This window comes from Marmota flaviventris, chromosome 7, assembly GCF_047511675.1.
Source record: "Marmota flaviventris isolate mMarFla1 chromosome 7, mMarFla1.hap1, whole genome shotgun sequence".
Taxonomy (NCBI): Eukaryota; Metazoa; Chordata; class Mammalia; order Rodentia; family Sciuridae; genus Marmota; species Marmota flaviventris.
This window is the reverse complement of record NC_092504.1, coordinates 30,942,945-30,956,343: the sequence shown is the minus strand read 5'-3', so window position 1 is coordinate 30,956,343 and position 13,399 is coordinate 30,942,945. Positions and strand designations below refer to the sequence as shown.

The 13,399-nt window shown below is 39.6% G+C and overlaps 1 protein-coding gene across 4 annotated transcripts in view; it reads left to right on the top strand.

Moving 5' to 3' along the window:
- Positions 1 to 7,883, top strand: part of Tlr1 (toll like receptor 1) — a 36,677-nt gene extending 28,794 nt beyond the window's left edge. The window contains exons 1-3 of one of the 4 annotated variants that reach the window (XM_027938758.2): positions 294 to 381; positions 2,033 to 2,119; positions 5,231 to 7,883. In XM_027938758.2, coding sequence (XP_027794559.2) covers positions 5,297 to 7,684 — 2,388 coding nt within the window. In that variant the 5' untranslated portion in view covers positions 294 to 381; positions 2,033 to 2,119; positions 5,231 to 5,296 and the 3' untranslated portion in view covers positions 7,685 to 7,883. Of the gene's footprint in view, positions 1 to 293; positions 382 to 2,032; positions 2,120 to 3,264; positions 3,333 to 5,230 lie in introns of those variants that run through there. The other 3 variants (XR_011707963.1, XM_027938750.2, XM_027938763.3) reach the window with 3 other exon arrangements.
- The last annotated feature ends 5,516 nt before the right edge of the window (positions 7,884 to 13,399 follow it).

Below are 13,399 nucleotides of genomic sequence, written 5' to 3'. Positions count from 1 at the left end.
TTTAGATGACATTACCCTTCCCCTTGTCCCCCTCCATCCACAGTCTTTGCATTGAAAATGTTCAGGAAAATGGGACATGTGATGGTTTGCGTATGGTTAGAGTGTGTTCCTCCGAGGGTTCACGTCTTGGAATTTAATCCCTACGGTGAGGTGTTAAATGGGTGGAAACTCAAACTGATTCTGGGATTTAGAGGTGGGGCCTTTGGAAGGGGGTGAGGATTAGGTAAATTTATTAGGGTGGGTTCCATGATTGAGTCTTTATAAGAAGAGAGAGAAAGACCAGAAGACACACACACAGGTGCCACGAGATGCCTGCACTGCGTTGGGACTGCCAGCAAGAAGATCATCACCAGATGCAGCCCCTTTATTTGGACCAGTACTGTGAGTCCAAATCAACCTCTTTTCTTAAGTAGCCTGCCTTTGCTGTTTCGTTATACTAATTAAAAGGAAAAAAAAAAAAACAAACAAACAGGCTAGCGTAGGATATGCATGTCTCTCCTGGAGGCATCTCCAGCTCCTCTGTTGGAATGGGCAGGTTTATTTTAGTTTTTATTTGGGGTTGTCCCCATTCTTTTTCTGAGAACACTGAAACTGTTCTGGAGAGCTAGAGGTCAGGGGGAATTGTAGGTTTTGAAAATGTTTTTAAGGTCATCTGCAGTTTGCTCTAAAGAACTGAAAGTGATTCCATCTTCTTCACAAAAAGCAAAGGTTCGCAAAACCACATGGAAACCAAGCAGAAAATCTCTTGAACTGGTTCCCATCCTTTTATCCTGTGGTTCATAGCTAGTTGATTTGGTGCAGAGAAGACTGGTGCTATGTATTTGCAGGACTGAACTTCAGGGCCAGATTGTTTGAGAAGTATACACGAGGATCACTGAAATACCAACTTAATGCCCCCAAAGTCTCCAGACCAAGGAGATTCAAATGTATTGCTTCCCTGAATCATCTGACGTGAGGCTACACCTACCATAATCACAAAAAAAAGACATAAACAAACCTGAAGGTTCTTATGCTTTTAAATTAAAGCTTCCTTTAACTGTTCAATTCAGTAAGTAATTATTTTATTTGGTAGTAAAATAATTTTGAGCTTCTAATATGGATGAATGTTAGTGACTGCCATTCAGACTTTGAGCAAAAAATATTTTGTTTACTCTAGAGAATTGAAACATGGATTTTCATTGAGTTGAGCAAGTTTGGTATATGAAATTTATAGATCCTGTAAATGTCTAAAATCAGTTCTTTATGTGTGCAATACTTAGATTTCTTAATTATGGAAATTAAAAATGGTTGTGTCAACTGAGTACTTCAAAGTAATGATTCTCTCTCTCTCTCTATATATATATATATATATATACCATATAAATCATCACATAAAATCATCATACACACACACACACACAAGTTTTATTCAGCCACAAAGAAGAATGAAATTATATTATTTATAGGAAAATGGATGGAATTTGAAGACATCATGTTAAGCAAAATAAGCCAAGAAAGCATGAAATAAAAATGTCATGTTTTTCTCTCATGTGGAAGCTAGAGAGAAAAAAGGAGAAAAAGGGGTCTCATGAAAATAGAAGGGCTATCTAAGGGTAGAGGAAGGAAGTCACTGGGAAGGAAGAGGAAAGAGAAAGAGGGGGTATGGTGGGGGGTAAGACTGATCAAAAACTGTATGTGTAGGTAAGAATATGCCATAATGAAACCCACTAGTCAATGTAATTAATATACAACAATTAAAAAAAAAACAAAAATAAACGATGATTTTAAATGACAGAGCAAAATTAAGACTGGGTGTTGAGTCAATTAATTTATCTAATGATATTTGAGTCAATTAATTTAGCTAGATAGGAAACTATGCTTTTATTAAATACTTGGGGACAGACAATTTCATCCAGTTAAATCTTTTAGGAAGTTGTGAAGGAATATTTTGGGAAATTTCTGGGCCTTTCCACCAAATATAATCAGTGCCATAAAAAAGACCACCTTCACTTTTAACACAAACTTAAATGTTTGTCTCATCTTTCTTGCTCAGTCTTTGTGAATGCAATTAAGAGGGGCCTTTCTCTGTGTTGGAAGAAATGAGGATAACTAAGGTACCTTTGGACATTCCTACCAAAGGGTAAGTCCCAGGCAAGCTCTGCAAATCAGTTCAGTTTGCATGTCTAACTTGGGGAACTTTTGACACCAGGTTGTTTCTGGGAGTTGGATTATTTAAGTCCTTCTGCACCAGCTGAGATAAGGGAAGGGACGTGGGAGGAGGAATCTTTGCTGGTGCTCCTGGCCTGCTCATCAGTGCTGTTCCCAGGGATTTTGAATACGTTCTCTGAGAGCCGTGTGGCTGTGCGGCCCCAGCTGGAAGGGTTTCTGGGGCGAGAGGCGTATCACTCTCCAGGGTTCATCCCAAGGCAGCTCCCTCTGATACCATGTGTCACTGGAATGATGATGACAAAATGGCATCCGAGCCACCTGGGTTGATAACTAGTGCAACAGGCACAACTTAAGACAATGTCCACTTCATTGGGGAAAATACATACTCAATGAAGGAAAAACAGAGTGAGAAGGAAACAACTCCATTCCTCAGAACCTCCCAGGGCTCCCTGCCCTTGGCTCTCTCCAGCTAGAACCCTGACTGCTTGCAATGATCTCTAAGGCCTGGTGTGATCTTGGCTTCCTCTTACCTTTGCTCCCGTTGACTGTGCTAATGTGATCTCCTCACTGTTCCTGAGACAAGCCAACTTCAATTCCATCTCAGGACCTTTGCCAGAAATGCCCCACCCCCAGGTTTTTCCATAGTGAATCTTTCACTTGATTCTGATTTTTATCCCAGACTCATCTCAAAAAGGCCTTCTCCAATGAGCCAATCAAAAATATCCCACCAAGCACCATGTCATACTTACAATTCACACTGCTTCAGTTTTCTATTGTTGCACTTATCACTACATGAAATCAAGGTTAGTCATTTCTTTCTTTATTTTCTGTCTCCCCATCAGATAATTAGCTCCTTGAGAAATAGGACTTGTCTTGTTCACTGCTGTGTCTCTAGTTCCTAAAGCATGGCCAATAGGTAAAAAATAGATGAATGAATAGATCTTCTTTTTTTGTCTTTAAAAAAATTGTTCTTTTTAGATATACATGACAGGAGGGTGTATTTCGACATATTATACACATATGGAGTACACCTTACTCTAATTAGGATCACATTCTTGTCCTTTGGGCATATGCCAAGGAATGGGATAACTGATTCAAATGGTGGTTCCATTCCAGGTGTTCTGAGGAATCTCCAGACTGCTTTCCAGAGTGGTTGCACCAATTTGCAGTCCCACCAGCAATGTATGAGTGTACCTTTCCCCCCACAACCTTGCCGATATTTATTGTTACTTGTATACTTGATAATTGCTATTCTGACTGGAGTGAGATAAAATCTCTGTGTAGTTTTAATTTGTGTTTCTCTAAGTGCTAGAGATGTTGAGCATTTTTTCATATCTTTGTTGACTGAATGTATTTCTTCTTTGTGAAGTGCCTGTTCTGTTCCTTTGCCAATTTATTGATTGGGTTATTTGTGTTTTTTGGGGTGTTAAGTTTTTTGAGTTCTTTATATATCCTGGAGATTAATGCTGTCACTGAGATTCAGGTGGCAAAGATTTTCTCCCATTCTGTACTTTCTCTCTTCACATTCTTGATTATTTCCTTTTCTGTGAAGAAGCTTTTTAGTTTGATACCATTCCATTTATTGATTTTTTTTATTTTACTTCTTGTGCTTTAGGAGTCTTGTTGAGGAAGTTGGTTCCTAAGCCCATGATGGAGATTGAGCCTACTTTTTCTGTTAGTAGGTGAAGGGTCTCTGGTCTAATGCCTAGACCACTTGACTACTCTGAGCTGAGTTTTATTCAGGGTGAGAGATAGGGGTTAAATTTCATTCTGCTACATGTGGATTTCCAGTTTTCCCAGCACTATTTGGTAAAGAGGCTATCTTCTCCATTGCATGTTTCTGGTGCCTTTGTCTAGTATGAGTTAACTGTATTTATGTGGGTTTGTCTCTGTATCTTCTATTCAAGCCTGTTTTGGTGCCAATACCATGCTGTTTTTATTATTATAAGTCTATAGTATAATTTAAAATCTGGTGTTGTGATGCCTCCTGCTTTTCTCACTAAGGATGTTTTGGCTATTCTGGGCTCTTATTTTTCCAAATAAATTTCATGACTGCTTTTTCTATTTCTATGAAGAACATCATTGGAATTTTTAAAGAAATTGCATTAAATCTGTGCAGTGCTTTTGGTAGTATGGCCATTTTGATAAAGTTAATTCTGCCTATCCAAGAACATGGGAGATCTTTTTGTCTTCTAAGGTCTTCTTTAATTTCTTTTTTGAGTGTTCTGTAGTTTTCAGTGAATGCACCTTCTAAAAGACCTTTTGTTATGATTTAATTAGCTTTTGAACAAGACAAATGTTAGCCCAAACTGCATGTCAATAATAGAAGATAATGCAAGAACAGTCCTAATCCAGTCATATGGGGGACTCTCAAAAAAGTCCTGGGGAGACACTACCCTTTCATGTCTAAGGTACCAGATGAATCTTAGCCTCAGTTCTAAATGAGCTTGGAAGGGTCAGGGCCAGAACCATCTTTTAGATGAACCATCTTTTAGATTCCTATAGCTGCTGTAACAAATTATGATAAGCATATAGAAACTTATCCTCTCATAGTCCTGGAGGCTGAAAGTACGTTATCTAGGTGTTGGCAGGGCTAAAGCATCTCTAGAATCTCCTGCAGCACCTAGGCTAGAGGTATTCCTAGCCTGTGGCTACATTACTCCAGCCACTGCCTGCCTTCATGTGGTCCTCTGCTTGGTGTCTCTGTCAAATACCTCTCTGCCTCTTTCTTATAGGGACACTTATCATTGGATTTACTAAGCATCTGTATAATCCAGAACAATCCCCAATTTCAAGGACTTTAACTTTATTTCTGCAAAAATCTATTTTTCTAAATAAGGCAACATTCATGATTTCTGGGGATTAGGAGGTAGATATACCTTTTGAGAGAAACCACCCTTCAACCATTACACCATCCATTCTTAGTTATTTGGTTAGAATTCACATAATCATTTATCTTCCTGATTTTAGGTTTTATAACCCTAACAAGTGTATCTTTCATTTTATAAGTCTCTAATAAGCATGTTTAATATCAGCTATGCTTAATTTGAGATAATCATTTAATATGGATTTTTCCCCTTAGGATCTGTACCTGTGTCAAGATGCTCTGAAGAATAGTAACTACACCAGGAATGTCTAGTGTTACAAAATGACTGGAAAGAATTCTAGTCTCTTCCGATTTGTTATCATCTTGGTGTTAGTGGTGAAGATCAAAATCCAACTATCTGACGAAAGTGAATTTTTAGTTGACAGGTCAAACACAGGCCTCACCCACATTCCCAAGGAACTCTCTCTTGAAACAACAACCTTAGATGTCTCACAAAACTATATATCTGAGCTTCAGACTTCTGACATCCTATCACTGTCAAAGCTCAGGATTTTGATAATTTCTCACAATAGAATCCAGTATCTTGATATCAGTGTTTTCAGATTCAACCAGGAATTGGAGTACTTGGATTTGTCCCACAACAAGTTGAGGACGATATCTTGCCACCCTGCAATGAACTTCAAGCACTTAGACCTTTCATTTAATATGTTTGAAGCACTGCCCATATGCAAAGAGTTTGGCAGCATGTCTCAGCTAAAATTTCTGGGATTGAGTGCTACACAGTTAGAAAAATCTCGTGTGCAGCCAATTGCTCATTTGAATATCAGTAAGATTTTGCTAGTTTTAGGAGAGACTTATGGGGAAAAAGAAGATCCTGAGAGTCTTCAGGACTTTAACACAGACAGTCTGCATATTGTTTTCCCTGTGAAAAAGGTATTCCATTTTATTTTGGATATGTCAGTAAGCACTGCGATAAGTTTGGAACTGTCTAATATCAAATGTGTGCTAGACAGTGAGTGTTCTTATTTCCTAAGTGCTTTGGTAAAACTTCAAAACAATCCAAGGCTATTGAATCTTACCTTGAACAACATTGAAACAACTTGGAATTCATTCATTAATATCCTCCAATCGGTTTGGCCAACAACCATAGAATATTTTTCCATATCAAATGTGAAACTACAAGATCGACTTGACTTGAGGAATTTTAATTATTCTCACACTTCTCTGAAGGCCTTGTCGATACACCAAGTTGTCAGTGATGTCTTCAATTTCCCACAAAGTAACATCTATAAGATCTTTTCAAATATGAATATCCAGAACGTTACAGTGTCTGGTACCCACATGATCCATATGCTTTGCCCATCCCAAATTAGCCCATTTCTGCATTTGGATTTTTCCAATAATCTCTTAACCGACATGGTTTTTAAAGATTGTGGAAACTTAATTGAGTTGAAAACACTTAGTTTACAAATGAATCAATTAAAAAAACTTGCAAACATAATTCATATGACTGCAGAGATGAAGTCTCTGCAACAATTGGATGTTAGCCAGAATTCTTTAAGGTATGAAGAAGATGAGAAGACATGCTCTTGGACTAAAAGTTTATTAAGTTTAAATATGTCTTCAAATATACTTACTGACTCAGTTTTCAGCTGTTTGCCTCCAAAGGTCAAGGTACTTGATCTTCACAATAACAGAATCATGAACATCCCTAAAGATGTCACCCATCTGGAAGCTTTGCAAGAACTCAACGTAGCATTCAATTCTTTAGCTGACCTTCCTGGATGTGGTACCTTCAGCAGCCTCTCTGTACTGATCATTGACCATAATTCTATTTCCCACCCATCAGCTGATTTCTTCCAGAGCTGCCAGAAGATGAAGTCAATACAAGCAGGGAGCAACCCATTCCAATGCACATGTGAGCTCAGAGACTTCATCCAACATATAGGCCAACTACCAAGTGAAGTGGTAGAGGGCTGGCCTGATGCTTATAAGTGTGACTACCCAGAAAGCTATAAGGGAACCCCACTAAAGGACTTCCATGTGTCTCCATTATCCTGTAACACAGGTCTGCTGATTGTCACCATTGGGGTCGTGGTGCTGGTGTTAGCTGGTTCTGCTACCGTCCTCTGCCGCTACTTGGATCTGCCCTGGTATCTCAGGATGGTGTGTCAGTGGGCCCAGACTCGGCACAGGACTAGGAACGTCCCCTTGGAAGAACTCCAAAGCACTCTCCAGTTCCATGCTTTTATTTCATACAGCGGGCATGATTCTACCTGGGTGAAGAGTGAATTACTCCCAAACCTAGAAAAAGAAGATATCCGGATCTGTCTCCATGAAAGAAACTTTGTTCCTGGCAAGAGCATTGTGGAAAATATCATAAATTGCATTGAGAAGAGCTACAAGTCCATCTTTGTTTTGTCCCCCAACTTTGTCCAGAGTGAGTGGTGCCATTATGAGCTGTACTTTGCCCACCACAATCTCTTCCATAAAGCTTTTGATAACCTAATTCTGATCTTGCTAGAACCCATTCCACAGTACTCCATTCCTAGCAACTACCACAAGCTCAGAACTCTTATGGCACAAAGAACTTATTTGGAATGGCCCATGGAAAAGAGCAAACATGGACTTTTTTGGGCAAACTTAAGAGCAGCCATTCGCATTAAGTTGATGGCTCAAGGAAAAGAAATAAATCACACACAGAGCTGAAAATATTTCTCTTCTCAAAGTTGCTGTTTTTGGAAGTTCCAACAACGACTTTATTTTGTATCAACATAAATCTAAACAGGAATTTAACTTCACGATGTAGTTAATAATGTGTAATTTCAAGGCCTCTGTTCATCATTTTTATGTGGCAATAAAAATTGATGAAATGATATAATTTCAATTAAATTGATTTAATGTTAAATTTGATTCATCTTTTTTCTACAACTACATTCATTGAATTTATCATGAAATCAAGAGGAGCATTTGTTTCTCTTCAGTGATGTATTTCTGTGTGCTGAGATCAATATTAGAAAACTCCATGACCTACCTACCTATAACTGGGTTCCTACAGCAAATTTCTGCAGCTGTTGGTGCCCTCTGCGTTTCTACTCAGCATTTGCCTTTTCATCTTGAAGGCTGCTCATTGCTAATGCCAGAGACTCTATGCCTGAGGTTTTTTTGGCTTTTTTTTTTCCCCCAGACCAAGAGGCTCACAAAAAGGGCAATTCAGAAAAGCTGTAGAGTTCTTAGAAGCAGCCTTCAACCAATGTCAGAAAGAGAATTGATGGATAAATACTCCAATTTTTCTCTTCCATTTTTGGAGATAAATCTGGGGTGTACTTTATACTCTTTCTGATTTTCCCAAGTGGGATAAGATTCTGATTGTCCACAGTAGAAATGGTTTAACAGAGTGCTCTTTTTTTAAATATTTATTTTATTTTTTATTTTTTAGTTTTCAGCGGACACAACATCTTTGTATGTGGTGCTGAGGCTCGAACCCTGGCCGCATGCATGCCAGGCGAGCGTGCTACCGCTTGAGCCACATCCCCAGCCCCCAGCAGAGTGCTCTTTTACTTTTTTTCTGATTTTCTCATTCTTGTATGGATGTTTCCTGGGAGCTGTTGCATCCTTCTCTAAGGGTCTTCTTCTTCTCCTCTCCTGCTCCTTCTCCCTCTCCTTCCCCCTCTTCCTCCATGTCCCCCTCCCCTCCCCTCCCCTTTCTTCCCCTCCCCTCCCCTTTCTTCCCCTCCCCTCCCCTTTCTTCCCCTCCCCTCCTTCTCCTTCTCCTTCTCCTTCTCCTTCTTCCTTTTGGTACCAGGGATTGAAACCAGGGGCATTTTACTACTGAGTAATATTCCCAGCCCATTTTATTTTTTATTTTGGGACAAGGTGTTGCCAGGTTACTTAAGTCCTCGCTAATTTGCCAAGGTTGGCCTCGATCTTGTGATCCTCCCATCTCAGCCTTCCAAGTTGCTGGGATTACAGGTGTGCACCACCACACCTAGCAAGAGCCTGCTTCTGTGGGAATGCAAACCAAGATAGTATTCCACCTTGGTTCAGATGGAAATTCCAAATCTGGTTTCCTGTGTCTGGAGCTCTTGCTGAGATTCTAGTTGCATAAACTAATATGCACAAAAACCTTTCTCCTTTGACCAGAAGGAAGAATGTAGTTGAGGTGTAGTGTACACAGCACTCCTATATGCTCTGGCCCCAGCTCTCAGCTGCACCCTTTAATTCTGGGAAACACCAGTGGAGGTGATAGGGGATAAAGAAAAGACAGAGCCAGGTGTGGTGGCACACGCCTGTAATCCCAGTGGCTCGGGAGACTTAGGCAGGAGGATGGTGAGTTCAAAGCCAGCCTCAGCAACTTAGCGAAGCCCTAAGCAACTCAGTGAGACCCTGTCTCTAAATAAAATACAAAATAGGGCTGAGGATGTAGCTCAGTGGTTTAGTGCTCCTAGGTTCAATCCCTGATAACTCCCATATCTGTCCCCCCGCCAAAAAAAAAGACAGGCAGACAGACATAGAGGAAGAAAAAGCTGGGGCCAGGTGGGTAGCCAAACTGTGAAGGAGTTTGACTGACTCAGAGCTAGCTCAGCATATTGATTATATAGGTTTTATCAACAGGTTATTTGTGGGAAAGTTTCAGCAAAGTGGGCAATTTGAAGGATGCAGAACTGGTGAGACATTAGGATTATCTTGTGGTGCTCAGAATTCTCTATCCCCAGGACCTGGTGCCTAAGCTCAAAGTCCCAGCTGATGTAACTCTGCACCTTTGCACAGTTTCCTCAGGCCGGCATCACCATAGCAACCGGGCCACTTGACCTGCACCTTCACACAGGAAGTTCCCAGCACAACCACAGCCCTGAAGCCATCAGACCACAAGTCAAATCCCCACTCTCCACACCTATCTTTGGAGAACTATTAAGCAGATAGGGCAGTACACAGAATGGGCTATGCCATGTATTTTTTTAGTTGTAGATGGACACAATATCTTTATTTATTTCTTTATTTTTATGTGATGCTGAGGATCGAACCCAGTGCCTCACACATGCGAGGCAAATGCTCTACCACTGAGCTGCGGCCCCAGACCATGTATTTTTTATATTTATCACATATCCTCTTATGTTTATCACATATCCTTTTATATTTATCACATGTCCTTTTCAATCCATCAGCCAGCTCGGGGCAAGTGTAACTGACAGCATCTTGTCATAACTGCACCACATCTCTCACCTCATGCCCCATGGCTTCACTAATACAGCTACATGAGAGATGGTTGTGGAATCTTGTTCAACTATTCTGACACATCCCCAAACCTGTAAGTGAAAGACATCATTTGAAGGCAATCCTTGACCACCACAGGGTGGGAGCCACTAGAAAAATACTCCTCTATTCTTGGGTTAAAGACTGGGACATAGTCTATACTGTTTCCTGAACTGTCTCCAATAGCACTGAGTCATACTCACCCATAGGGAAGACCAGTGTGTGATTCCCTCTGGGCTGAATTTCTTTTCTTTGTTTTACCCTTCTCAGTCCTCTCACTCTTGAGCTCTGACATTACTTCTCCAAACAATCTGTACATAAAGTTCTTGTCTCAGTTTCCCCTTTTACGAGAGGAGATTGGGGGGTACCCAAATAATTGGAACTTACAGTGAATCAGAGGACCCTATATATATCTGAGTAACTAAAATAAAAAAATAACAAGAATACAGAATGGAAGTTTAGAAATCTTCTAGCTTAACTGAAATGAGTCTTCTTAAAAATGGTGGTTTTTCTGTCAGGTTTTGGAGGAAGAATTTAACTTTGGAAAGTTCAATGTGTGATGATGCGCTATGGAAACACTATTCTACACAGAGAGGTTCAGAGAGCAAAGGCAGGGACTGGTGTCCCAGTTTAATTGGGTCATGAAGTTCATGAAAAATGACAGTAGAATATAAATGTGGAAAGTTACATTGAGAGTATTATGCTAAGTGATATAAGCCAGTCCCCCCCCAAAAACAAAGGCCAGATGTTCTCTCTCCTATGTAGATGCTAACATATAATAAGGGCAGGGATGGGAAGAATAGAAGTTCATTGGATTAGACAAAGGGGAGTGAAGGAAAGGGAGGGGGGATGGAAATAGCAAAGGCTGTAGAATGAATCAGACATCACTTTCACATGTTCATATATGAATACGCGACCAGTGAAACTCCACATTGTGTATAACCACAAGAATGAGATCCTAATTAAAATAAATTATACTCCACGAATCTATGATTTGCCAAAATACACTCTACTGTCATGTATACCTAAAAAGAACAAATAAAAAAATCCATTGGATAACTGTTTTCATATAATCCCGAATAAATTTTTACAAAAAAGATCATATTGTCAAAATTGTCTTAAATCAAGCTGTGGAGCTAAAACTTAGAGATTTAGGGAACATCATCTAAATTTCTATGAAACATAACGGTGAGGAGCACATTCAAACCATGAAATGTATGCTAAAGATACAAAAACTCTAACGGAGTTGCAACTGCTGTTATAACTGGATTTTCCTGTTTTCTCTAGGGTGACCGCACTTCCTGTATTGAACTTCAAGGTTTCACAATCAAGTTTCAACTGCTCAGCAAGCAGTTGTGCTTAGATTTCAGGGATTGCTGTAGCAAGAAACCACAAAGGGTGACCTACGCAACATTTAGACATTTATTGATTCACTGTTCTAGGGGCTGGACATCCAAAATCAGGGAGTGGCTGAGGCTGGCCCCTTTTGAGAAGGGGAAGGGAAAGACCTACTCCAAGCCTCTCCTTGACTTGTATCTGGAGGTTTTCTTCCTCTGTCCCTTCACACCATCCTCCCTCTATGCCTGTCTGTGTGTCCAAATTTCCTCATTTTATAAGGACATCAATGATGCTGGATCAGGACCCAGACCCATAACCTCACCTTACTTAATTGCATCTACAACAATCCTATTTCCAAAATGGTCACGTTCTGAGATACTGAGGTTTGGGGATACACATTTCAACCCATACCCCAGTGTTAGACTAAAATATATATCTGAAGGGAAGCCTAAAGTTGCTTGAGTTTATCTAGCAAACTCAAGATTTTGAGGATTGAGATCAGTCCTACGTGTGAATAGCTGATCTCTTCAGGGTCTAGGGAGGTTTCTACAAGGTTGAAATTATGTTGGTGGGGTCTCCTGCCAAAGAATTCCAAGTTGGGAGATGAAGAATTCAAGTCAAAATAATTCAAGTCAAAATATGGATAAATACAAAATAATGAAAATAGAAAGATTCCAAAGATAATGAGAAGTATCACAGAATGGGTAAATATGCAAGCTCTGAATTTGAAGATCTGGGTTTTAATTCTGGCTTCATTACATGTATGTGGATGACCTTGAACCAAAGACTTAAACTTCTTAAACCTTGATTTCATTATTTGCAAAATGTACCCTCAGAGTAGCTAGCCATGACCTTTAGATTTTCAGGTATGAATTAAAGATTGGTCCAGTATGTCCCCAAACTACAGAATTCACACAATGAGCTTTCTAAATGGTTCAGGTGAAGCCCCTCTTCCTAGGATTCAGCTAAGAGGAAGCACAGTCCACATGCCCTTCTTAAAGGACTCATGAACAACAAAGCTTGGCTCCAAAATTCTCTACTAGTTTTTAACTCATCTCAGCCTCTCTGACCTCTTTTATTGGCTAGAGGCAGGTGCTCGGTAAAAGGCCCCAAACCAGCCATTTACTCTCACACCTCACTCACAGGACCTCCACAAAAATTGGAGAATAACATATTTCCATTTTATCAGCTTGCTATACTAGTGAAAGTCAAGTATTTTATATGTGTGTTTTATATGGCCATAACTGGAGAGCAAAGTACTTGGGCAATATATATGGAGAGTTTAAAAATATTAATGTTCTTTGATCTGGTAATTCCATTTTTAGGAATCTATCCTAAGGAAATAAATTGAAATGTGGAAAAGAAATTATTCATGAGTATGTTAATTGCAGGTTCACTGATGAATGAGAAATTTGAAAAACTTCAAACTTCCACCAAAGGGGGAATGTGTTGTGCTCATTTGAGGACATGATTTCATAAGCATTTAAAATATTTTATAGAGTTAAATTTTATGTTAGGTATCTTATCACAATTTTAAAAAGTTATAGGAAGTCTTTTATTAATGTACATTAGTGCTTATGTTGTAATATGAATGAAGAGCTCAGGTTATGAAACCTTACGTATGCTGTGGTTTCAGCTGTGCTAAAACATGCATAGAAAAAGGTCTAGATGAAAATGTACAAAAACATCAGCATGACATGCCCTGGTTGGTGTTTGTTTTGTTTTTACATTTTTCTGTACTTGGAAAATCTATAATCAACAAATCGAAATCAAAATTCAGTCTCCACCAGAGGTGGGGGAGTGCTGAGAATAGAGTTATAAATGGGGGCTGTA